The sequence below is a fragment of the Panthera leo genome, chromosome C1 (assembly GCF_018350215.1).
Source record: "Panthera leo isolate Ple1 chromosome C1, P.leo_Ple1_pat1.1, whole genome shotgun sequence".
Classification (NCBI taxonomy): Eukaryota; Metazoa; Chordata; class Mammalia; order Carnivora; family Felidae; genus Panthera; species Panthera leo.
In genome coordinates, this window is record NC_056686.1 from 24,726,524 (window position 1) to 24,750,172 (window position 23,649).

A 23,649-nucleotide genomic window follows, 5' to 3' on the forward strand; every position below is an offset into this window, starting at 1 on the left:
CATGCCTTCTCTGGCAAGTCCCCCACCTCTCTGAGCCTGTTCCCTCACTGGGCACCCATCTCAGCGTGGCGTTGTGGGGAGTATGTTCTATGTGAAAAGGTTCTATGTGCAGTACCGGGCACATAGTAAGTATCCACAAATGTAGCAGGGGTACAGAAGTGCCTCATGTCTCCAAGACCCTCCTTGTGCCTGAGTGGGCCAAGGTGGCTCTGGGAAGGGGTTATGCCAGGCACGATCATATCCTGATCCATTTCTCGGTTAGTGGGCACCTTGTGCGTGTGCCTGCGTGTGCAAGGGCGCACTTGTGTGTTCGCAAGGGGGGATGGGTGTGCACACATGTGCATTGGGTGTGTATGCATGTGCAAGCATGTGCGTGAGTATGCATGTGTATGTGTGCTTGTACCTAAGGCTGTCCATCCCGGGGATTCCCAGGGCACATGCCTACTTGCAGGTGCCGGTGCAGAATCCCTGCACTGATTCAGGAGACCCCTCTGTTCACTGTTACTATGGAAACAAAGAGGCAATCCTCAGTCTTGGGGAGAGCCTAAGGTGCCAGCAATGAGAGCTGACCCAGTGTTCTCAGCAAGGGAGACGGATCGGGAGCATGAGGCCCTGGCATATGGTGACCTCAGCCTCTGGGGGTTGGGTTCTGGGACTCTGGGAGCCTCGGAACCCTGTGGGAAGCCCACACTTCTCCAAGGCATCCTGGCTTACTGGAAAGAGCTCAGGAAACAGAGCTGGGTCCCATCTTGGATCTGGCCCTAATCTCATGCGCAGTCTCAGGCAGGGAACTCGATCTCTTTGTGCCTCTGTTTCTTCATCCATAAAATGGGGCCAATTGTGGGTGCCAGCAGAAGCCTTGGGTTGGGATGTCACCTTTCCTCTCCCCGGAAGGACCTACCCTCTAGGCTGTATGAATGTGTACCCCTGAGCCCCGCAGTGTCACACAGTAGCCTCCTTCATGTGAACCATGTCTTGTGGGCTCCAGTGTCTTGCGGGCTCCTCACAGCAGCTCTAAGAAGGAGGAGGTTCACAGAACTGAAGCTCCAGGAGAACACAGCTGGCCGTGGTGGGATCAGGTCTGCTGCCCCCACTCCTGTGGGCTCAGCCTTGTACCACGTGCAATCTCTCAGGCTACCAAGCCCCGCTGCAGGGGTGACTGGGGATTCCATCAGCTTCTCTGGATTGTAAGAGGCAGGCGGGGGTGGGGGAGAGTCATCCTGTGGCCATGGGCCCTGGGCAACCCCCCAGAGCGGAGCTGGGCTGCTGGAAGGCTTCTGGAGAGCAGATCCCAATTTAGGAAGGACTTTAAAGATTTGGGGGGGCAGCACCTGGCTGGCTCAGTCAGAAGAGCTTGCAACCCTTGATCTCAGGGTCATGAGATTGAGCGTGGGTATAGAGATTACTCAAATAAATTTAAAAAACTTAACAAAAATTTTTTGAGGGGTGCCTGGGTGGCTGTCAGTTAAGCGTTGGACTCTTGATTTCAGCTCAGGTCATGATCTCATGGTTTGTGAGTTCAAGCCCTGCGCTGAGCTCTGTGCTGACAGTGTAGAGCCTGCTTGAGATTCTCTCTCTCCCCCTCTCTCTTTCTTCCTCTCTCTCTACCCCACCCCTGTCTCTCAAAATAAATAAATTTTAAGAAATAAAGATATGTAAGAACTTAAAACAAGCTTTTGTTTGGACTCTTTAGATTTTGACTCAAGTCTCAAATGAGGTCGAGTGCCTGCATGCAGGTTGTAGACACGCATATAGAATTTCATATACAGTTACAAGTGAACACTCAGCTTCCTGCCCTTTATCCTACTTCCAAGAGTGACTATTCCATTTGCTGTGACCCCAGGAACAATTTTCAAACAGAGATATACCAGGAGAAGCTGCAGGAGCAGACTGAATGTGTAATGCGATGAAAATGTGTAAGAAAGACCCAAACGCTTATTTGCCAGAAGAGCTGTCACAGAAGGGCCACTTCTGATTTGAGGAGGGGGCAAAAGAGTGGGCCTGGATGGGGGACCTAAGGCAAGCCATCGAACCTGAGGCCCTTTCAGCTGACAGTTGCTTTCACCAGCAGAGGGAAGAGGAAATATTGTGCAGACAAGGGGTGGCTGGGATGTTACCTCACCTGCCTGCATCACTTTACCCCACCCCCGCCTAGGTTAAAACCCATATGCAGGGAGATGGGGGTCAGGGAAAAGCCCAGCTTTGACTCCAGATCCCTTCTTCAGCGAAGGGGAGATCCTGGCCATCTGTAGAGGAGATGGGCCTTGGGGGAGTTTTCGGAGGAAGGTGGAGGGTAGGAGCTGAAGTGGAAGGCAAGCATTGGGTGTATTATGAAAAGTCTCCAACACCCACTTACTCTGGTAGTGGTGGGGAAGGTTATTAAGCAGGGAGGAAGATTAGATGTGGAGAAACCGAAGGCTGGGGAGCTATAAGAGGACCAGGTGATAATATAGGGCCACCAGAGGAGGGAGTGGGGTGGAGTGGGGGGCGAGTTGGGGGTAGAGGACAGGGCAGGCCTGAGAGGAATGCTTTGGTTGAACTCTGACTTGGGAAGTAAGTGTGGGACGAGGAGAAGAGAGGGGTTCCTGGAGGGGACCGAGGCACAGGGCAGGCTGGGTGGAGGGCCATAAGCTGGATGCTGGCTAGCTTGAGGCTGAGGTGCCTGTGGGCTGGAAATACAGGCTTTACTGAGAAGAGACCAGAGTCAGTGGGGTTGTTTTTGTCAACTTTTCCAAAGCTGGGAAGGGGCCACATCAAGATGTGAACCTGGGTCTGTTTCCCTGCAATGTCTGTAAGTTCACACTGAGGGACCAGCAAAGGCGCAGCCCCTTTCTGCCTCCCTTTGGCTCGTGGATTCTGAGCGTGGCAGAGAGATCAGCTGCTCATTTTTTTTTTTTTTTCTTAAGAGAAAGAATGCTCACATGAATGGGGAGGGGCAGAGGGAGAGAGAGAATCTTAAGCAGGCTCCAAACCTAGTGCAGAGCCCATTTAGCACAGAACCCGCCTCGAGTGGAACCCAACTCAGGGCTTGATCTCACGACTGTGAGATCGTGACCTGAGCTGAGATCAAGAGTTGGATATTTAACTGACTGAGCCACCCAGAAGCCCCTCAGCTGCTCTTACCCAGGAGCAAGTGGGGGATGAATGGAATGAATCTTACCCAGGACTTGGCGCTTTTCTTGGGGGCACTGTGGCCATCCCACCACCAAGGAGCCCAGTAACCTCAGGGACTCTGCAGGCAAAATCTTTAAGCCCAAACTTCTTCTCAGTAGGGGGACCATCTCCAACCAACCCCTGCCTTCCTGATCCCTCAACACCAGCGAGGCCCTGTTAGCTGGCTGGAGATGACATTAACAGAGCACTGACTGTACAGGCCCAGTGTCCCGAAATTTACAAGCTTCCTCTCACTTAATCCTCACAAAGACCCTTCAGGGAGGCATTAAAATTATCGTTTCCATTTTATAGATGAAGGAACCGCCTGAACCTTCCAGAGGTGAAGGTTTGCCCCCCTCCACTGTGGGGTTGGGGGACCGGGTCAGGTTGAGGCTGCTGTGTGACGTGGCCCAGCAGCTCTCTGAGCCCCATCTGTAAAGTGAAGCTTGCTGGAGGGATGCCACCCAACTCTGATTTCAGTTCTGCAGTCCCAGCTCGCAGGACTTTCCCAACACCCCCACCGCCCCCGTTGTGTTCCTCATGGCCCAGCTCCCTTGGGAACAGCCAGGCCCGCCCCCTCCCCCTCCCGGGCTGTGCTCTTGGCAGCTCTGAGGCCCTGGGCTCTGGTCCGGGGGTGGTCCCCGGCGGTGGGAGGGGTGGGCAGAAGCTGGGATCCATTGGGCTAAGACTGGGGCATCCCAGAGACCCCCAGACCCCCACCTCTGGGTCCATGGTGCTTCAGGCTGGGGTGGGCAGGGCCCTTTGGAAAGGGGTGGCTTGAGGTTTAATCACTTTATCAATGTTTGTTTGTGTAATTCAGCCCTGAGATGCTTTTCCCTCCATCTGTCCCCACCATCTGCTCCCATCAGGATTTTCCAAACCATTTGGGACCTAAGAGGGGAGGGTGGGGGCTGTGCCTCTGAGGGGGCTGGGGAGGGGCTGCTTCCACCTACCTCACTGAGAGACTTCCAGAGGGGAGCCTGGGCTCCTGAGTCACATGGAATTGGGTTCAAATTTTGGCATTGTTACTTTCTTGCTGTATTACCTCCAGCAGGTGGCCTCACTTCTCTGAGCCTCAGTCTCCACATCTGTGAAATGGCAGTAACATTATTGACTCCTCAGGATTAGTTCAGATCAAAGGAGGTGATGCCTGCAAAGTACTCTGCATACAGTAGGTGCTCAAGAGATCTGCAGTCCCCTCTCCATTCACCCCCCACTTGCTTCTCTCTCTGGCATCCCTCTTTAGTGCTGGAGGAGGGTGGCCACCTCTGGTTTCTGTACCCCAGCCCCACTCCTCAGACCCTGAGGACACCGCCTCCTGTGGGACTTGCCCTTTCTTCTATCCCCCATGGGTCCTACTCACTGCTCAGTTCTCTCAATGACCCCACTCAACATCTACCCTAAGCTGTGCCTCTCTCTCCCTTCTGGATGCCTCAGTTTGGGGTGGGAGGGGGATGAGTATCATCAGCAAGGACACCCCACCCCACCCTCACCCCCACAACAAGTCTTCATAGAGCCCTTCAAATCTGCAGGGTTCCAGGGCCACTGAGGCCTCCTGTCTACTATGCTCATGCCCAGAATTTCAGGTCTGAGGAGACTGTGGGGCAGCAAATGAGACCTGTCTGGTCAAGGGTTTCAACAGGGGATGTCAAGGCACCCAGGTCACTTGTTTAGACTCTCTGTTCCCAAAGGGGAAAAGACTTGCTCCAGATTATCCAGAAGTGAGGGACCCAGGTAGGTTTCCTGACAGCTGCCCCTCTGGCCCGCTTTTTTGGGCTATATCTCAGGGCACTAAGTCTTGGGCCTTGGTGTACATTATGGGGAGCCCAAGCCTTCCTCTTTGGCTCTGGGGGAACTCCCATTGCTTCTTAGGCCCCCAGGAGGGGAGAGGTGGCTGATTGGAAGTAGTACAGAGCCTACCAGGGTTCACACTCTGCCCCCAGATCTACCCCACTCATTCCAGGTACAGGGAAAGTCAAAAGAAGGTGAGGCTTCCAGGAAGAGGAGAAGGCATGGTCCTGCCATCAGAAGCCCCATCTACTGGGGAGACAGAATTCAGACTGGGGGCCCTGAGGGCAGGGCATCAGAGTTACCCTCATAGGGAAGAAAAACAGTGGGAATAGAAGAAGGCTCCTGAGGGGCTAAGCCAAGAAGTCAGTCTGTAGGAGGTCAAGCTGGCAGGGGGTAGTGGGAAGAAGCAGAGACAGTGACTGAGCAGCACTCTGTGAGGATAAACTGCGACCCCCCACCCCAAGGATGGAGAGGAGGATCCAGACCCAGCTGGGAAGATTCTCTGGCTTCAGGCGGAGAGAGAGGAAGGAGGAGGATGGGGAGGAGAAGCCCAGGCAGTGAATGCTGGGCAGTCCCCTCATCCAGCTCCAAACAGGGCAGGCTCTCCAGGCCTAGTGGGGAAGATGGAGGAAGCTTGTCGCTCCAGGGGCCTGGGGTGGGGCCTGAGCAGCAAGTCTCTCCCTGCCCCCAGGTCCTCACACAGGAGGCAGCTGGGAACCACCCACGCATGTCTGGCATCTCTCACGCCTCCACTGGGGGTCCCAACACCAGAGCCAAGGCACACGGAGGAACTGATGTTCTAGAGGGCCCACATGTCCAACCTCTCCCACCCCCTCCACCGCCGCCTGGCTCCCCAGCTCCTCCAGTTGAGACCTCCCCATCCTCAAGCAGGAAGGACTGAGACTAGACTTTGACCATCTGAGTGGCCTGGTTGGGGACCTGGAAGTGGAGCTTTGGTCTGAGCCCTGGAGAGCCAGGGGTGTCCCGGCTGCCACCGACTTGGGAGGAGGTGTCTAGTCAGAAAGCAAATGCTGTCGGCTCACCTTCAAAGTAACCAGACTCATCTCTCTCACCCTCAAATGGCCCCTGGCTTCCACCCTGGCCCCCACTCTTCAAGTCTGTTCTTGACAGAATGCCTGAGTAAGCTTGACCTGAAAGTCAGACCCTCACTCTGCTCAAGGCCCCAACCTAGAGCATCCCATGTCACCTGGAATAAAATCTACAATCCTTGGAACGGTCCTCACAATCTTTGGAATGGTCCTCAGCACTGCCACCATCCCAACCTCTAAACGCCGATCTCAACTTTTCCCAAAATATGTGTCTAATACACTACAGAGTTGACTTGTATATTTTGTCCACTGTTTACTGCCCGCTGCTGTAACCCCACTGCCTAGAAAAATGCTGGGCACAGAAATAGTGCTTGATGAATATTTGTGCGATGAAAGGATGAAGGCATATGGATTCGGGTCCAGGCCTTCCATTCACCAGCTGTGAGACATGGGGAAAATCATTTACCCCTTTGAACTTCAGGTTGCTCATTTGTGAAGAGGGGACAATAAGGCCCACCTCCTAGAGATAAAGCACAAAATTCGAGCCCAGGATGTGTGTGTGTGTGTGTGTGTGGGGGGGGGTGTTGCAGAAGCTGGCTGAAGGAGGATGCAGCCCCCATCCTGGCAGGAGGAGATGTGTTGGGGGGTCAGCGACTCCGGAGAAGGGCGTTCCTGAGGTAAGGTGCCTACGCACTTCAGAACCCCCGAGACTGGACAGCAGAGGCAGAGCCTGGGGAAGGAAGCGAGTTTGGGAGGAGCAGTTTAGATCAATGTTGGGAGGTGAGATTCATTCTGAGAGGGGTGGGGGGTGGGGGGAAGGGCGGTGAGATCCGGGGCGGTGGGCAGGAGATGGGGGCGGGGCTCTCTAAGGCCGAGGTGGGGGAGGGGGCGTGTCTCCCCCCCCCACCAAGACCTCCCGGACTGGAGAAATGGGAGCTGCCCCCTCGCGAAAGAGACCCCAGCTCTGTTAGTTCGCGAGTTGAGGCGTGGTGGCAAGGAGGGCGCCTACCGAACCGCCCAGGCTCCGGATTCCGCTCGCTGAGCGACGTGCGGCTTCGCGCCCAGGTAGGGTTGGGGGTGGAACGGCCGGGGTTGTCCCCGGCTCGGAAAGACGTCTCTGGGCACTGACCCCCCGGACCCCATTCGGGCTACCTGAGTCGAGATGCTGAGGAGATGGAAATCTCTGTCCTCCTCCCCCGGCGGGCGCTCCCTAGTGAGGGGGCCGGGGAAGTGAGGGCGTCCCCTTCCCTCTCCCGGGCAGGGGCGGGGGCAGAGCCTAGCTCACTGCTTCCCCCCGCCCCGGGGCTGGAGGGGAAGGGGAGGAACAGGGACCCCCCCCCCAGGGGAGGGGCTCCGGGCCAACGCCGCGGGGCGTCTCCCTGGCAGTCCCTCCCCCCGCCCCCCGCCCGCCCCTCCGGCCGCCTCTGCCGCCGCGCGCCGCAGCAGCGCCGCCTTCCCTGCGCAGTCGGTGTCTCCGCGTCGCTGGGTGAGTGGGGGCCGCTCCGGCCGGGGCTGGGTGATGCGGGGAGGGGGCAGCTCGGAGGGAGGGGGCCCCGTCCAGCCTCTCCAACCCCGCCGCTCTCGCGCCTCCCGGGGAGCCTCCTTCCGAGGGCGCTGGGGAGAAGGGGGCTCCCCAGGGGAAGAGCGCGGCGCTCTCCAGGGTCCTGACCGCCGAGTGGCCAGCGGGGAGGAGTGGCGTTCCGGCCGCCTCGGAGCGCCCCCTCCAGGAGGGGCCCCGCTCCCGGCGCTCTGAAGCGTGGGCTCAGGGCGAGAGCTGGGGAGAGGTTTGGAGAAGGTCCCCAGGGCGAGTTTCTCAGGTCGAGCTGGGGGGCCTCCCACTCGGGGGACTAGGGGTCTTTGCGGAGACAACATAACCTTCTACCACCCTCGTTTCCAAGTCTTCCGATTTGGAGGGGCAGTTCTGAGGGTGGCAGGGAGGAGGGGGCCACTGTAAGATCTCTCCTGCCCAGCACATCTCTCTGCCCCCGCCCCGATGACCCAGTTCCTTGGACCTTGAGGAGGGGACTAAGGGACACACTTCTCCGCCCCAGCCCCACGCATTTCCTCAGTCCCCTCCCACACACTTGTTCATTGGGTCCTCAGTCTGGGGCAGAAAAGGCTGCTTTAGAATGGAGGGTCACCAACTTGCAAAAACATGCATGTGACACTGCTGAGGACACACACAAGTCCACTAAATGGCCACTCAGGCATATCCCCCTCATACTGTGATGGGTGCGTACCTAGTCACATGCACATATATTGACTGAAACACACGGGAGTCAAATGCCATGCAGAAACCCGAGACATATGTGCGTACATGAACCCAAGCACTCACACACATGTTCATCCACATGTGCACAGAGCTATGTGCAAATGCACACACAAGGAACATCCTCACCCTGTCTCACTCACAGCCTGAGGCTGGGGGGAGGGATTCACTTGCATACACCCCTACACTCCTGCCTGGAACTGCCTGGCTGTCTCCTCTCCATTGCCTTCCCCTCAGCCCTCCGCACCTTAACCTCCTTTACTGAGGGGATCTTTCTGGACTATGTGAAAGGTAAGTATTGGAGAAAGGTTGGCTGGCCAGGGCTCTCACTGGAAAAGAGGCCCCTGTTATGTCTGAGAAGGGCTGCAGCTCCCTCTCCTGGGACCTGCAAGCACCCCTGGGAAAAGAAAGATGGCAAGGCTGCCTGAGGGTCCCACGTGCAGCTGGCCATGTGAGAGGTGTCAGCATGGGAGTTGGCTTGTGATGGCATTTGTGAGACATGTGGGGTCGTGGGCTGGTGTCTTGATGCACAGGGTATGGGAGCTGTTCGTGAGTGGTGCCGTGTGTCAGTACATGTGAGTTGTGGAGCAGCGGGAATGTTGTGTGGAGGCATGGTGACCCATGGTGGTATGTGAGTGGCCTGGGAGCCAGTGTATGGATTTGGTGAGCTATGTAGCATTAATATGTGTCAGTGTGTATTCATTTGTATGTTGTTGTGCATGAGTCTTGTGGCATCTGGGTACACATAAATCATTTTTATTTGACACTTATATGTGTAGCACATATATGTGTAGGCATCATTCTAAGTGCTTCACATGTATTAACTAATTTAATCCCCACAATAATGAGGTAGGTACCCTCATTTTACAGATGAGGCAGAGAGAGTATAAGGAACTCATCTAAGGTCACCTAGCTGGCAAGAGGCAGACCTGAGATTCAAACCCAGGTGGTCTGGCTCTGGAGCCTAGGTTAACATCTATCTTACGCTGGCCTTTGTCAGGCACACATGTGTGGGGGAGAGAACAGGTCAGTGTCTGGGCTGCAGGTGTATTTTGTAATGAGCAGGCATATGCAAGGCAAAGAAGGAGCAGGAGGGAAGAGGGAAGAGGACCAGAAGGCCTTTTTGCACCTCCCTGGGCAACTCTGGGAGGCAGCCCTGTCACTCCACGGCTTTGCGACCTGCAACAGGTCACCTCACTTCCTTGAGCCTGCCTTCTCCTCTGTAAAGCGGGGCTAACTCCTGGACTTCACTTTGTGAGTGTGGAATGATATTCACTTGTGAAAGCCCAGTGGCCGGCACTGAGAAGGCTCTCCAGTAAATGTGAGCCCCCTTCCCTTCCTCCGTCTCCTGGTCTGTTCCCTGGGAAACTGTAAGGTCCTGGGAAATGGTGTGGAGCATGTCACGGGCAGGATGCCGGGGTATGGGCTGTTGACTTTGGGCCAGCTGCTCTCTTTCATTGGGTCAAATGAGAGACTGGAGAGCCTGGTGTCCGGGGGGCCTTCCTGGAGTGGCGTCAAGGGGCCAAGAGGGCCTGACCATTTCCTCTCTACCCCTTGACCCCCTCGGGAATCCAGGTGGGACTTGGCTCGGTGGCCATGGGCAAGCAGAACAGCAAGCTGCGGCCAGAGATGCTGCAGGACCTGCGGGAGAACACGGAGTTCTCGGAGTTGGAGCTGCAGGAGTGGTACAAGGGCTTCCTCAAGGACTGCCCCACGGGCATCCTCAACGTGGACGAGTTCAAGAAGATCTACGCCAACTTCTTCCCCTACGGTGACGCCTCCAAGTTTGCCGAGCACGTCTTCCGCACCTTTGACACCAACAGCGATGGCACCATTGACTTCCGGGAGTTCATCATCGCGCTGAGCGTGACCTCGCGTGGCCGCCTGGAGCAGAAGCTCATGTGGGCCTTCAGCATGTATGACCTGGATGGTAACGGCTACATCAGCCGCGAGGAGATGCTCGAGATTGTGCAGGTGGGCCCCTGGACCCCTCAGAATGCCAGATGCAGGGCCCAGCAGTTGGCACCCCCCATTCCCTTTCATCCTCTCGAGAGCCCTTGTGGGTAGGTAGTGGCGGGTGCTACTTTTGTGACCCATTTAAAAAACTATTAGGAACTGGTTTCCAATTTAAAGAAAAGTTGAGAAAACTCTCATATATCCTTTACCCATATTCACCAATTAACTTTTGCCATATTTGCTTTATCGTGACGGGCATCATGCGAGCGTGTGTGCAATGCTTCGCTGTTGTTCTGAACATGACCCTCTACCCCTGAATACATCAGGATATATTTCCTAAGAACAGGAACATACTCTTACATGACCCATAATATAATTATCAAAGTCAGGACATTTAATGTAGAAACTATTTTCTAATGTAGATAAATGCTATTACCTAACTTACAGACCATATTCCAGTTTTGTCAACTGTCTCGAAATGTTCCGTATGGCACTTTTTACCCAGGTTGAGGATCACACATTGCATTTCATTGTTGTGTCTCTTTAGAGTCCTGTGATCTGTAATAATTCCTCAGTCTTTGTCTTTCAAAACTTGACATTTCTTCAGAGTACAGGCCAGTTATGTTTCATTGATCCTCATTACTCAGGAGAAAATGAATGCTCAGGTAAAGACATTGGCCCAAAGCCACACAGACTGTAAGTGGACTACCTTGGGTCCACCATCCACTTTCCATGAGGACACCCAACCACCTTTCAACTGACTGAGGGCCCACTAAAAACCTAGTACTAAGTGATATGTTTATATCCGTGAGCCAGTGCATCCTTACAATAACCCCGTGAGGCTCAGAGAGGTGAAGTGACTTGCTCAAGGTCACACAGCATGTATGTGGTGGAGTCAAGTTAAGCTGGCCACCACTCAGAGTTGCCCCTAGAAAGGGATCTGGCTTCTAGTTCTGGAATTGGCTTCAACTCTTAGATTTCCCATTTGTAAAATGGGGATGGTGATACTGACCTCACAGGGAGACTTAAGGACCTGATATAAATGCTCTTTCTTAGTACAAGTTTAAGTGTAGCATATATTAGCTCAATCTTCCAGAGTGCCTATCCCCCTGGCCCAGCATTGAAGTCCATCAGGGCTCTGGTTCTAGTCTATCTATCCAGTTCCTAGTTCACTTTTTGCCTGAGCCTGTGTTTCTTCACCCATATAGCAAGGGTGTTAGCTCCCTACAGCACCAGGTTATTGCAGGTATAAAGTGGGACAGGGGCTCTAGCAGGAGAGAAGAGAGTCCTCCATATGATTGTTACTTGGCAAATGTTAGATGCTGTCGGTTGCTATTCTCTCCTCTGCACATTCTCTGCTCTAGCCAGAGTGGCCTTTTCAACATCCTTAGGATATGCCCTGAGTAATCCCACTGCACAGCTTTGCACAAGCTCTTGCTCTTTCCTTTTGCCTCTCTGAATCCTTTCCCTCTGGTTCCTCGGCTCTGCTGCTTCCCCTTCCATTGCATCCAGCCCCTACTGGATTCTTGCTTTGGCTTCTCTCTTGCTAAGCATCAGGGTATGCTCTCTTGGGCTAGACTAGCATGGGCTGCTTGGGGATGCGCTGCCCTCCCTGTGTCTATCGCTAGGGATAAAGCCTTAATGTTTGTGACCCCCATGGACCAGGCATGAACTCTCTAGCTGACGGACAGTGGGAAGTTCTGGGGGTCCTGGTGGAAGGGCTGGGGCAATCAGGGTGATGGAAAACAGCAACAGCTCAGCGATTGAACATACCAACCAATATGAGAGATGTTCACGTTTTACCACTTCGTGTGGTTGCACTGCTCTATACTGGTAAATCTCAGCCCTGTTGGGGGCGCCAAACCCAAGACATCAGTCATGCCCAGCTTCATTCCTTCGGCCCCCTCAGGACCCCTGCCTGGCTGACCTCTGCTACGTAGGCCCTGATTTCCTTTACGGCAGCCGGGCAGCCCGAGATGGCCGGTGCAGACAGAGCTCTGCAAATCCCAGTGGCTGATTAATTACAAGTTGGCTCCAATGAAACAGTAAGTGCACAACAATTCCAGACAATTAATTAGGAGACCCAGGAGAGGGCTGTCACGAGGGGAGCAGTCACCTGGCCATCCTTCTCAGGACCCAACCCTGTGGACACACCACAAGGGAAAACGCTGCGTCTTGGCCTCTTGGGGCTCCCACTCTGGTGGGAGAGAAGAAGTCTGCAGCCCACATTGACTAGCTAAATGTGGCATCTGGAGTCTAGGGGACTGAAAGGCAGGGAAGGCCTGAGGATGTGGTGGATGAGTAATGATTATATTATGAGCTGCTGTTTGCTGACCACTTACTCCGGCCAGCTACTATTCTAACTACAACAGTGTCTCATTCAATCGTCTGGACAATCCTAATGAGGGAGAAATGAGGAAACAGGTTCACAGAGGTTAAGGACTTGTCCAAGGCTACACATAAGGATTTGTCTAAGGCTTCCACATTAGTGGAACCAGGATGCCCCTCCAAGTCCATCTTACTTCAAAATCCCTGCTGGTCATCGCTACCCACAAGCATCTATCCCACAACTCTGAAGGAGTGGATTCTAATTCAGTCTCTGCCGTCAATTCCCTTTCTAAGCCTCCATTTCTTATCTGGAAAATGGGGATCATGATACCTGCTTTTCAGGGCCGTTGTGAGGTTAAGAAATAATGCATGTAAAGTACCTGGCACACGGCAGGAGCCTGATAAGTGGTAGCTAGTACTATTATTCCAGGAAGAGGCCGTATATTCTGGGAAACCTGAAAGGCATGGAGGGGTTGGTTGTGGCAGGGTCACTCACCAGGGGAGGCCTGATGATGGAGAGGTCAGCAGGGACCAAACGAGAAGTACCTTGAGTGACCAGGGCTGAATGGTTTGGACTTGGTACAGAGGGCAGTGGGAGGCACCAAAGGCTTTTAAGCCGTGGAGTCCCTGCCAGATGTCAGGCACTGTGCTAAGTTCTGAGGATATGGGTACTAGCTAGATATCCATGATCTTTAGCTGTATGCTGGAAACTAGGTGCAATCCTACAAAATTGCTTTCAGAGAGGTGTCCCCAAAGGAAGAGCCCGGGAGGCTCTGGGCCAGCATATGGACCTTGACCCAGGCAGGATCAGAGAAGGCCTCCCTAAGAAAGCGCTATGTAAGTGGAGTCCCAAAGAAGAGTGGGAGGCAGCAGAAGGAGCGTGGGGCAGCATCCAGAAGGAGCTGGGTGCACGGTGGGCCTGGAGGGAAGCCTGTGTGTGATAGGAGCGAGGCGGCGGCCCACTGGGCTGGGGACGTGGCGGTGGAGATCTGTGTTTGGAAAGCTTTCAGAGGCAGCGTGGGGGACAGATGCGAGGGAAAGAGGCCGGAAGAGACCAGTACGGAGGCCGGATCTGGATCTGAGGCAAGGGAAGTTTATGGGATGGGAGAAGGGAGGCTTCTTGGCAGAGGTGTCAGTTGCAAAGAGCTGGAACGTTGGGGGGGATCCGTCTGGTCCTTGAGTTCTGGGGCGCCAGGACCCAGTCTATCCCACAGGCCAAGCCCTACGTGCTCTGCCTACATTTAGCACAAATATCCTCCTTCGTGTTGCCTCCAGAGATCCTGCACGTGGCAGCTGCAGTTCTGGGCACAACTGAGCGCATGCTGTCCCCGCCTCTGGCAGATGCTCATTTGCGTTTATTTGCATAATGCCCCCGCCCTCTCTGGGCCCTGCGGCCTCGAGCCCTACAGCCCTTAGTGCGGCTCTGCGCCCCCTGCCGGCCACACAGGCGCCGCAGCCCAATGTCACCTCCTTCGTCCAGCGCCCCCTGTAGGCGGCCGAGCGCGGGCTGCCCAGGGCCCCGAAGTTTCAGAAAAGCAGCTCTAAGCCGGTACTCATCCTGGAGCCCGCAGCGCCCCGCACCAGCTCCTAAGCCCGATGTTCTAGCCCCTTCGCTATCTGGGTCCCGATATCCTCCAACCTCTCTCCTGGCCCACTGCACTCAGCCACCCCCAAATTCTCGGCGCCCACTCAGCTTCCTGCTGCAGGTCCTTTGTACGTGCAGATTGCTCTGCCAGCAATGCCTTTCCCACCTGGCGCTCCAAGGGAACTTGGTCAGGGCCCGCTCCAATAGCCCCCTCTTCTGGGAAGCCTCTCCAGGCACTCCTTCCTAAACTAACCCCCCTTCCCGTTCCCCCACGCCTCCGTGACCATCTCTCCACCTCACCCAAGCGGGGGCAGCAATCTTCTGCGTGTGTGGAGGCCGTTTTGGATGCTGGGGGTAGGGGGCTCGGGCAGGCTCCTCTGACTCCCTGCCTCCCCCTCCCGCCCCTCAGGCCATTTACAAGATGGTTTCCTCCGTGATGAAGATGCCGGAGGACGAGTCGACCCCAGAAAAGAGGACCGAGAAAATCTTCCGCCAAATGGACACAAACAACGACGGTGAGGGGGCAGGGATGGGGCGGGGCGGGTGCCACTCCCCCTTCCTCTCCCGCGGCTCTGCTCGGCCTCCTCTCGCTGCGCGGCCGCCTTCTCCAGCATCACTGCTCCCCTCGCCCCGCAGGCAAGCTGTCCCTGGAGGAGTTCATCCGCGGGGCCAAAAGCGACCCGTCCATCGTGCGTCTGCTGCAGTGCGACCCCAGCAGCGCCTCCCAGTTCTGAACGACAGGACCCAGGTTCCCCCTCCTCCCTGCCTTCACTGGCCCTCTCCCGGCTTCCTTTCCTTGTGTCTATCCAGGCTGGGGGTCAGGCTGGTCGCACCCCCCGCCCCCTGCCCACACCCCCCGCCCCCAGGGCCTGCACTCTGGGGTCTATGGAGAAGGCAACCCTACAGCAAGCAAGCGGTTAGCACCCTCAGTCCAAAAGGCAATATCTCCCTTAGGCAATGATTGAGACGCAGGCTCTGGCTGGGTCTGCCCTCCCTTACCCAGAGGGAACTTCAGCCATTCTCCCCCGCCCCCACCCGCACCCCGACTCACACGCAGCCTCGAGCTCCTCCCCCAACCACCGGGCAAGCTCCCCCACCCCCCCCTCCCTTGTAGCTCTCAGCCTGGGTGGAGGGCGGAATCATGCCCAGGTGAGGAGGCTGTCTTCATTTGGATAGGAGGAAGGATTCCGGAGGTGTGGGGGTTTGAGGAAAAAGCTTCCTTGAGTCGTCCTTTCCTGCAGGAGGGCCTCGACCCTTCCTGCTTCACAGCTCTTGTTGGCCTGGAGGCCACGATGCAAAAGGAACCCCCCCCCCCCGCCCCCGCCCGCAGTTCCAGGCTCCCAGCTGTGGGTCCCATGAACCCCCACCTGCCTTTCAGCACTCGGATGAACACAGACCCACCGATCCCTCTGTATATTTTTTCCTCTCTCAGAAAGACACACACACAGGCCCACGATGGGCAGACACATCCAGAGCCCCAACCACAGCATCCTGTGTGGGAAAGAAGCACAGGGCCCCCGGCCGAGTCCCCTCCCCTGCTGCATGCATCCATGTGGAGCATCTCTGTTCTTTTTAATAACTTCAGAATAAAGTCTCATTTCAGTGCAGTGGGCTGGGTAGCTGAGGGAAGGGGTTGAAAGCCCCACCCGGGCCCCTGAGTGACCAGTGAAACCTCTCCGGTCTGTTCCAGGAATCCTGACCTGGTCACAATGCAGACTTGGTTGCAGGGGGCCCCAGTGGTCACGGGGCCTGGACGGGCCACCAGCTCTCAGAGGGTCAGCGGCTCAGAGCTGGTGCAGCTCAGCAGGTCATGGCCCTCCACGGGCTCTGGGCTCTCCTGCATCTGCAGAGACACAAGAGGCTGCCAGGGACTGGGTCTGCTCCTATAGGACACCCAGGGGAGGGGATGAGGGGAGGGCTGGGAGGATCTCTGGGGCAAAAGAACCTCACTACCCCCTCCCGTGCAAGAGCCAGACCATACCCTTGGAGTGCCCCCAGATTGAACCCAGATACTCCTCCCTCTCCCTCAAGACTCATCCTGGGCCTTGGGGGAGCCAGGTTTCAGCTGTGTGACTTAGCTGGGAGATCTGACCTCTCTAAGCCTCCGAGCTTCTCCCTTTCATCCTGGAGGAAAAACTACTGCCCCAGTTCTCAAGGCAGGGGCCCCATGCAGAGGGTAGGGGCAGACCAGCCTGGGCTTCCCAGCAAGGGCTCCCAGGAAATATGGGGAGTCGAGGCTGATGGAGGGGGTGGCGGGCCTTACCATGTGGTGGCTGCTTTTCCCCCACCAGGGCCTCAGTTCCAGCAGCTGGTGGGCGAGCTGGGCACAGCGCACAGCAAACACGCTCTCTGCCACGCAGAACACTAGTGAGATGCCCCAGAGGCACAGGCTGGAGCTCTGTGGGGGGGCACAAGGGGCAGGATGCAGGGTGGGTCTCCAAGAACCCTTCCCACCTCTGATGAGCCCCTGGGTGTCACCACCCATCCCCCCATTCCTCCAGCCCTGCCCTGCCCCCTCCTGCAATCCCAGGCCTGAGCACTCACGTAAATGCGCGTGGGGTCGAAGGGACAGTCAGGCACCAGTACCAGCAGTCCGGGGCTTCCAAAAGTGCAGGCAGCCAGCAGCGCCCGGCCTTGGGTGGCAAAGGTCACGGCGATGGAGGCCAAGAGGCCCAGGGCACAGGTCAGAGAAAGAAGGGCACAGGCCATGCTCGAACTAAACACTGTCCAGCGCTGGATGGGGGAGGCCACCGGTCAACGGATGTCAGGCTTGGTCCCATGGGGTCAGCGTCACTCCCTCCGGGCAAGCTAGGCCCTTTGGGGTGGCTGCTGCCCCCACCCGACCCCTACAGCCCCTCCCAGGAGGAGCCACATACCAGGGGGATGCTGGGGAGGTAGCGTGACAACACGATGGCTGCAACGCCTGAGGTGATGACCTGTGGGGAAGGAGAGCAGGCAGGTGTCAGGGGCAGCTCCGGGTAAAGATTCCACCGAGGCCAACTCTAGCCCTCCAAGCCCCCGGCCCCTCATCTCCGCTCAGCTTTGGCCTCACTACCTCCATCTGCACAGAGGCACTGCCTCCTCACGGTCCAGCCCCGAAGAGATGTTTCTAATATCCGGTAACTCCCTGCCTACAACCTTCCGTGACTCCCCACTGCCTATAGATGTTTAACTCAAACAGGGACCTGTGTAGCCCAGGGCCACAGGGCCATGTCACAGGCTATACATGACATATCTCTCTGGAGTGGAAAAGATTTGGGGATAAACTAAGTAAACTCAACTGGCAAGGAACTAAGCACAAAATTGTTATTTTAACAAGTCAGAACACTTCATGGAGGAGAATTCAATGGGCTGAGCCCATGGGAGGCAGGTGGTCTGATGGCCACCCAGCAATGGCTTTACTTCACTGAACAGCCCCAAGTAAGTGCCCCAAGCTCTCTGGGCTAAGCCCCAGTCTGCAGGATGAGCTCACAGAAAGGACACTAGCTTTGGCGTCAGACACAAACGGTTTCAGATCCAGCCTGGCTTCTTTGTATCGACAGGAGGTTGGGTGAATCCTCAGTGTTGGTTTCCCCTCTGGAAAGCGGGGGTAACAGACGCCCCCTGTTGCCAGATGCAGTTGAGGATTAACGGAGGAAATGAGGGCAAAGCTGAAGGGATCCAGCCCAGAGCCCATCCCCGGTGGATCTCCTAACCCTGAGCTCACTGCTCTCCCGGAGTTCCTTACAAGGCTGGTGAGAGGAACACTGGGGTCACTGGGGAACCCCAGGGGTCATTCCAGGGGACACTACACACATCTGCACAGCCCGGCCCGTCCCACTGACTGAGGCTTCTCCCGCTTGCTGGGGCATGCGATCTCCATTCACCTAAGTCTTGACGCCAGCGGGCTGTTCGAGCCTCACTTTGTAGAGGAGAGACTAGGCTTAGAGAGAGGAAGAAGTCCCTCAGCCGGGAGGTGGCAGAGATGGAACTCAAGCCTTTGATGGATGGATGTTGCCCAAAAGGTGCAGCCACCTCTGCTAACAGGTGGGAAAGAGCTCTGTGGCCTTCAGAATGCCAGGCCCCTTCATTCGTGGATTCCTCAAACAGGTACTGACACCTAGTCATAGCCATGGCCACCATTAATTGAGCACCTACCATAGATCGTGCCTAATGCTAAGTTCCTGCCAAATTTGTTTTTTCGGTGTCCCCAGAATAGATCTTAGCCATTCCCACCTCCACACCTTTGCATCTGCCATTCTCTCTGTCTCTGGAATGTCATCCCAGCTTCCTCTCCTACTTGCTGGCCCCAGCGTGCCTCCTATGTGGGCTATGGTAATTGCAGCCTATCTTTGAACTCCTACTCATCCGTCAATATCCAGCTCAGGGGCCTCCAGCTCTGTGAACACTCCTGGACCCTCCCAAGCTCAGCTGATGCTCCTTCCTTTTGTCCAGCACTGCCTTGGTTACTTCCTTATCATCATAATAATCCCAGTTCGCAAGCGTGAGCACTAACCATGCGCCAGATACCATGACACGCACTTTACGTGGATCTCATTACGTGGATCACTTTACGTGATCTCATTCATACTCACGGGGACCCTCTCAGGTGGACAATGCTACCATCCCCATGTAATAGACAAGGCAGCTGAGGCAGGGAGAGGTTGAGAGACCAGAGGCTTGGCGCTCTCTCCTTGCCCACCCCAAGCCCCCTCCAGCTCCCTCTCGCCAGTCACCCTCCCCACCTGGCCATACCACGATGGCGGACGTGACAGAGAGGATGTTGACCACGCAGTACTGCAGAGCCACGGCATCGCGTGGGGCAACCACGTAGCGCAGCACGGTGCCGTGCAGAAGAGCAGCTGCAATGAAGCTCACATGGCCCAGCACTACCAGCACCAGCCCTGTCTTCATCAGCACCTTCCGGAAGTCCCCCACACTCAGGCCACCTGTGGGGGACAGCCAGGTCAGGGCCATGGTGCGGCTCAGCCTCTGGCAGAGGAGAAGACTGAGGCCCTGGCAGGATTAGTGGACACTGGGTGCTAAGTCTGTTTCCGGAAGGCTTGGGGTCAGTGACTTGTCTTCTCTGAGCCTCAGTTTCCTCATTTGGAAAAGGGGTTCACAACACCTTCGTGAGAGTCTTTGGGGCTCTAAGGCTGGAAAAGCACACAGGTGGTACTTAATAAAGGGCAGGAGTTCTTGTCAGTGCTCAAGGTTACGCGTGACAGGGCCACAACTTGAACCCAGGTCTCTAGCTCTAGGTCCATGATCTTTCCACGAAGCTCCCCATTCACTGATTTATTCATTCAGGAGTTTGTTACTCAAATGCTCAGAGTGCCTGCTCTGTGCCAGGCCCTAAGGTACCACGGTGAGTTTGACAGTCACTGTCTAGGCCCCAAAGAGCCCCTAGTGCACTGGGCAGGGATCAGATCCTGCTCGGGATTCAGTTTGGTGTGTAGAGCCTGGCACATAGTAGTCAACTCACAATTGCTGAACTGACTTGGGGCAAGAAACTCAAGCCTCTGAGGACCCATCTCCTCATCTTTAGAATGGGAAGAGGGGTGCCTGGCTGGCTCAGTCCAAAGAGCATATGACTCTTAACCTTGGGGTCTTGAGTTTGAGCCCCACGTTGGGTGTAGAGATTACCTAAATAAATAATTAATTTTTAAAAATAATGAAATGGGAAGAATAACCCTTGTCTCCCAGTGGAGGAGGGTCCCAGGAGGAGACAGATGGGAAGGTAGGTGGGGCATACCCTGGGGGTGCTGGGAGAAGCAAGCTCTTGGTGCAGGGAGACTGGACAGGGACAGGGCAAGTGGGGGAGACTGGGACCAAAAGAACATCAGAGACTACTCTGCAGATTCTGAGTGGCCAAGTGGCTACGCAGCCCCTGTCTGCACACCTCACAGGGAGGGATCTCTCCTCCTTGGGCAGCTCAGGCTGTTCCATATCTGCTCTTTGGAATGTCCCCTATGGGTCCTGGCTTGGCCACAGAGGACACACACTGTGCCTCCTGGCCCTGTCAGCCCCCTCATTCCAGCCAGCTCTGGGAAACTGGCCAGGCCTCTAAACTAAGTTCTAGGAAGTCCCTTCCTACACCTCAGTCTCCTCATCTGTGACAGAAAGGGTTGGATCCTATTTCATATATGGGAGCCCTGTAGCTAAAAGAAATGAAAGAAAGAAGGAGAGAGAGAGAGAGAGAGAGAGAGAGAGAAAGGGACAGGGAGGGAGGGAGGAAGGATGGGAGGCAGGACGAGAGAGAAAGGAAGGACGAGAGAAAGGGAGGGAGGAAGGAAGGAAGGAAAAGAAAGGAAAGAAAGAAAGAGGAAGGTAAGAAGGAGGAAAAAGAAAGACGGAAGAAAGAAAAGAAAAAGAAAGAAAGAAAGAAAGAAAGAAAGAAAGAAAGAAAAAGAAAAGGAAGGAAGGAAGGAAGGAAAGAAGGAAGGAAGGAAGGAAGGAAGAGGGAGGGAGGGAGGGAGGAAGGAATCAGTAGGGTGGATATTCTTGGGGGCCCTGTGCCAAGAAGCAGTCCCTGGGAGCAGCAGGGTAGGGCCACTGTCATAGCCCTTCTGTGTGACCTTGTGGTATATAAACTCGGGAGGGGCCAGCGCAGCTGGTCGCTGAGACACTTGGGGCCCTGCAGGACCCTCTGGAGCAGGACTGGGTCTCAGAGCAGAGGGCAGATGATGGCTGGATGGGACCTTGGAACTGTGATGGCCTCATGAAGATTAACTGCTAGTCAAACAGGAAGCTTTGTCCCAAGGGCCTGACCCACCTCGCCCCATCCACCCACCTGCCTGGCAGCCCAGACACCACCTGGCTCAGGGTTGGGCTTACGAACAACAACCTCCTAGGACCAAGACTTGGTCAAACTGGAGGGACAGGGCCAGTGTGGGGCTGTGCCTGGAGCCCTGGACAGAGTGTCAGGGCAGTCCTGACCTCTCCTAAGTGATCATTCTTAGAGCACTTAGCAATGGGTTGGCACTTCACTCTCAGGAGCCAACTTCATTCCCACAGCAGTCCTGGGAGGTGGTGCTACCACCCCCATTTTACAGATGAGGAAACTGAGGTTCATGAGGTCTCTTGGCCAGAAAGTGGGGAGTCCCCGGGTCTGTCTGATGCCCAAGAGCAGCATCACTGTGCCCAAGGAGCGACGGGAGGAGACACACCAGTCCCGCTCTGTCTGGATCCTGTTGGAGGAGTGGAAGGTTGGAGGTGGGAGGCTTTTGCGAGGCTGAGGAGGCGAAAAGGCAGGGAGCCTCTGGCTCAGGGCTCGCCGGGCCCTGGGTCTCCCTCCCTCTGCTCTCCTTCTGGGCCAAGCGCGCGCTGCTCTCTCCAGCGACTCTCCTCCCGCCTGGGGGTTCCCTCCTCCTCCGGAAAGGAAAGTGGGGACGGAGGGCGGAGGCGCTACCCCACCTCGAGAGGATACCAGCAGCCCTCCTCCCTCCACCGCATTGCTGGGGAAACTGAGGCCGAGAGCGGAAAGTGACCCTCAGAGAAGGCGGCGGGGGCCTCGCGGGCCGTCCCGCCGCGGCTCACCCAGGCGCAGACACATCTCGGCTCCCGCGCGGGCTCTCCGCGGCCGCTTCAGCGGGGCTCCGGGTGCCGCGGCCGGCCGCGGGGCCCCGCTCCCATCCCGGTCCGCAGCCTGGGCGCCCGCCCGCGCCGCGTCTGGGTCCCGGGCTCGCCGGCGCCCGGCCGGCCTCCCTTCCCGTCACCCCCCGGGCGGCCCAGCCCCGGGCGGGCCCTGGCGGCTCGTTTGCATCCCGGGCCGGTCCGACCGGCTGGGCAGCCCTTCCCCGCCCGCCCGCCCCGCTGAGTCACGGCGCTGGCCCCACCCACCCGCCTGCCCGCCTGCCTCGGCGATCCCAGTCCTCCCCAGTGGTCCCATTGCACAGATGGCCACTGAGGCTCCGAGGCGCAGCCGTCGTCCAGATGGGGGCCGTACGCGTGTTGGCTGTGGCTGCCGTGACCTGGTGGGCGCCTGGTCGGGCAGCCCCAGGGTGAAGGTTGGGAATCTACTTCTTTCTAGAAGATGGGTGGTGCAGGAGCACTACGTGGGAGACCAGAGTCTGTTTCCTGACTTACTGTAGGACCTCAGGCAAATCACTTTCCCTCTCTGGGCCTTAGTTTTACTGGGCAAAGAATGGGCTCTGTCCTGGGAGTCTTTGGTCCTCCAGGCTGAGCAAGGCACTTTATTCCCCTGTCTTGGAGGTCTCTGTTCTCTCATTGGAAAATCAGGGATAATAAATCCTCTACGCGGGTGATGAGACAGAATGAGATACAAAAATGAGATAAGAAAACACTTTGAAAATTCTCTAGAGTACCTTCAAAGACAGAGTGTAGACCCAGCGGGATCACGCAGTAGGAGCTTCACATATCCTGGCTACTGGTTACTGAGCCTCCTTAAAGTGCCAGGATGGACCCCTGCCCTCCTGTGTTTTGTCCTCAGCATCTGGAAATGGACTTGCCCAAGAGCACCCAGCTGGACGTGGTAGAGTTAGTGGGAACCCAGATTCCCACTCGGGTCTCCATGCCCACGTTTCTCATCGTGGCCGAGCTGGGGCTGCCTCCCAGGGCTTTCTCAGCCTTCAGAGCAGGCCTCTGGGAAGCACTTACGTGGCATCTGGGCAGTGGCACTTCATCGTCCGCACCCCCCACTGCACTGGTCAGTGGCCTTAAGCGCAGGAGCTGGCTTGGTACTTCCGACACCAGATGTCCACTGAATGTGTGCCTTTCTGCACGCCTGTTACTGGTGGCCGCTGTGTGCCCTGTGTGTCTGACACCTGGGTCAACACGCAGAGCCTCTGGAGTCTGGAGGACGTTAACACCAAAGGAGGGAGTGGAGCCGTCTGAAACTGGGTCCGGGAAGCCCCTGGGGGTCTCGGCAGGCTGCCCTGATAATCCCTCAGCAGACATGCTTCCCAGTTATCTGCTGTCTGACGGGGGAGCGGTGCACGGCAGGGACCGAGTGGGGAGAAAGACTTGCAACGTGGAAGGCAAGTTGGGGGGGGGGGAGGTGGGGGGGACAGTTCATGAAGCCACTGGGCTGATGCTCCCCCAGGCTGGCATTTGAATTTTTATGTCCATGGAGACAACCTTTCAGTAGGGCAGTTGGGCAGGAGTTATCCACATTGTAAATGGTCAGACACTTGTACCTGTGACCCAGCAATTCAATTTCAAGGTCTTTACCTTACGCACCAAAAAGTGCAAAGATATGTGGGCGTCGTTATGGACAAGCTGTTCCTAATAGCAAGCGGTAACACCAAAGTGATAACCAAGAGAGGTGTGGCTCCCACGGAGAGGGAGGGAAGGATTTTTGCTTTTTGTTTTACACATGGCTATATTGTGGAAGTCTCACAACGAGCATTTATTCAGGTCTTGCTTTCGTTACAAAGACAGAAAAAAAAGGACCCCTTGTCACCGCCACCCTATCCCACTCCACCAACAACTTTCTGATGACAAAAGGCCACCTACCTCCCAGGGGCCGCCCTGGAGGGCACATGTGGTCACGTGTGTGAGTGCATGTGGCTTCTCCA

General features: G+C 56.2%; 2 protein-coding genes across 2 annotated transcripts; one reads left to right on the plus strand and one right to left on the minus strand.

The window, feature by feature from the left end:
- The first annotated feature begins 7,474 nt into the window (after positions 1-7,474).
- On the plus strand, positions 7,475-15,625 carry HPCA (hippocalcin). Its single transcript, XM_042951569.1, has 5 exons — positions 7,475-7,479; positions 9,838-10,236; positions 14,541-14,646; positions 14,768-14,879; positions 15,564-15,625. The coding sequence occupies exons 2-4, from the start codon at positions 9,859-9,861 to the stop codon at positions 14,863-14,865; spliced, it is 582 nt and encodes a 193-aa protein (XP_042807503.1). The 5' UTR covers positions 7,475-7,479; positions 9,838-9,858; the 3' UTR covers positions 14,866-14,879; positions 15,564-15,625.
- On the minus strand, positions 15,522-21,813 carry TMEM54 (transmembrane protein 54). The gene is made up of 6 exons (XM_042951568.1): positions 21,650-21,813; positions 18,866-19,059; positions 17,008-17,067; positions 16,676-16,864; positions 16,395-16,529; positions 15,522-15,974 (listed from the first exon to the last, which is right to left on the minus strand). The coding sequence occupies exons 1-6, from the start codon at positions 21,663-21,665 to the stop codon at positions 15,900-15,902; spliced, it is 669 nt and encodes a 222-aa protein (XP_042807502.1). The 5' UTR covers positions 21,666-21,813; the 3' UTR covers positions 15,522-15,899.
- Positions 21,814-23,649: the final 1,836 nt, after the last annotated feature.